The sequence below is a fragment of the Notothenia coriiceps genome, unplaced genomic scaffold (genome assembly GCF_000735185.1).
Source record: "Notothenia coriiceps isolate Sejong01 unplaced genomic scaffold, NC01 NC01_scaffold00013266, whole genome shotgun sequence".
Taxonomy (NCBI): domain Eukaryota; kingdom Metazoa; phylum Chordata; class Actinopteri; order Perciformes; family Nototheniidae; genus Notothenia; species Notothenia coriiceps.
This window is the reverse complement of record NW_011345967.1, coordinates 886-2,581: the sequence shown is the minus strand read 5'-3', so window position 1 is coordinate 2,581 and position 1,696 is coordinate 886. Positions and strand designations below refer to the sequence as shown.

Genomic DNA, 1,696 nt, shown 5'->3' with positions numbered 1-1,696 from the left:
TTAATGTAGTAAGCAACGCAATTCAATATTTTTTGTTCACCTTACAAACAAATTATTTTCAGGCCAACAATTTTAAGTTTGCGTTTTTACAGTGTGTATCATTCAATAGGACATGCTTACAGCAGCATGTTATGGGTGTCAGGGGGCATTGTAATGGGGAAAAACAATGTTGAGACAAATTTGACGGATGATACAACTTGCTCATTAAGGTTTACTCCAGAGATATCACGACACAGTTTCCAGTCCACGTCATTCTCCTAGTTAAGATGTTCACAATACATCTCAGAATATGTAATATGTTTATAAAGGGGGGAGAAGATTAATCTGATTCTGCTTGACAAGTCATACATGTTCTCCCTTTTCTTTTTCCTTTATCTCACCCTCCCCCTGTTTATTTTTAATGCCATTGGTGGGTTACTCTCTCAATATGGGTTATTGTTATGTTCCTTTGTGTTTCTCCCTTTAGGTGACCGAAACAAGAACAGGCCCTCTTGGATGCAGTAACTATGACAACCTCGACTCTGTCAGCTCCGTTTTGGTTCAGAGCCCTGAAAACAAGATTCATTTGCAAGGTTGGGCATCCATAATTGAACTCCTCCAATTTTTGATGGAATTGTCGCAGTGTCTGTTCTCCAGCGAGCTTATAACAGCAGCATGAGTGTCAGAATGAGTTTTGCTTCAATCACTCTTTTTTGCCCATGCATGCTTGCCGATTTCTGAAGTGAATCCAAGTAATGATTCACAACAAAAGTAGCAGCACTGTGCAGTACAAATAAAACTTTAAGTGAATCTCAGCACATTGCATGTGACGCCAAGCATATGTCAAGCGTGGCAAGATAAAAGCAGAGAAAATGAGCGTCGACCCTTAGTGATTTACAGATCTAGTGTACAACAGCCATTTAAACTAATTTACTGCTATACCTGAAGAGCTCCGTATTCATTCAGCCATGTGACATTTCCATGATTTTGTTCTTGTCACAGGCCTTCAAGCCATTCTGCCAGAGTACCTAAAGCCAAGGTTTGTGCAGGCAGCTCTCAGCTACATCGGATGTAATGAGGAAGGCCAGTTTGTGTGCCGGGACAATGACTGTTGGTGCCACTGCGCCGTGGACTACCCACAGTGTAATTGCCCTGAGGTGGCTCTGAGAGCTATGGAAGCCAGTGTGCAGAAAATCAGAGATTCCTGGAAAATGGCCAACCGAGACTTTGAGGAGTCAGGTCAGTGTTTTCCTATTTGCGCTCATTCAATAGCTGTGGATCTCCCACTGACAGAAAAGTAGACCCCATTGTTATTGAAGCCAATGGGCAAAGAAAACAATGAAAACATGGGACAAATTCCATCCAATAGATATATTGGGAATACAACAGTACACAGAGGACTTGCTTATTAACTGTATTGACTTACATTTGGTAGATACATAACACTGGGACTTTAGATTATATACACAACACCAAAGTCCCAGTGTTATGTATTTTCAAAGCCACACATATCTTTTACAAATAATGTATTGCATGAATGTTAAGCACTCTTATCTATTTTATTATACAGTATCTTTGTTAGACTTTGACTGAAACATCATTGCAAGCAAATGGTTGACTATGTTGCAGCTTGATAAAGATATAGTCATGATGTCATTAATCATATAATTTTATATTGTGAAAAAGTATCTGCTTATTCAATTTAGAAAATGTTTTA

The 1,696-nt window shown here is 39.2% G+C and overlaps 1 protein-coding gene across 1 annotated transcript; it reads left to right on the top strand.

The window, feature by feature from the left end:
* Positions 1-466: 466 nt before the first annotated feature.
* Positions 467-1,218, top strand: LOC104947865 (BMP/retinoic acid-inducible neural-specific protein 3-like; the record flags this gene model as incomplete). Its single annotated transcript, XM_010773978.1, has 2 exons — positions 467-572; positions 982-1,218. Coding segments are annotated over 2 exons (343 nt in total), but the record flags the coding sequence as incomplete, so codon positions are not given.
* Between the last annotated feature and the right edge of the window lie 478 nt (positions 1,219-1,696).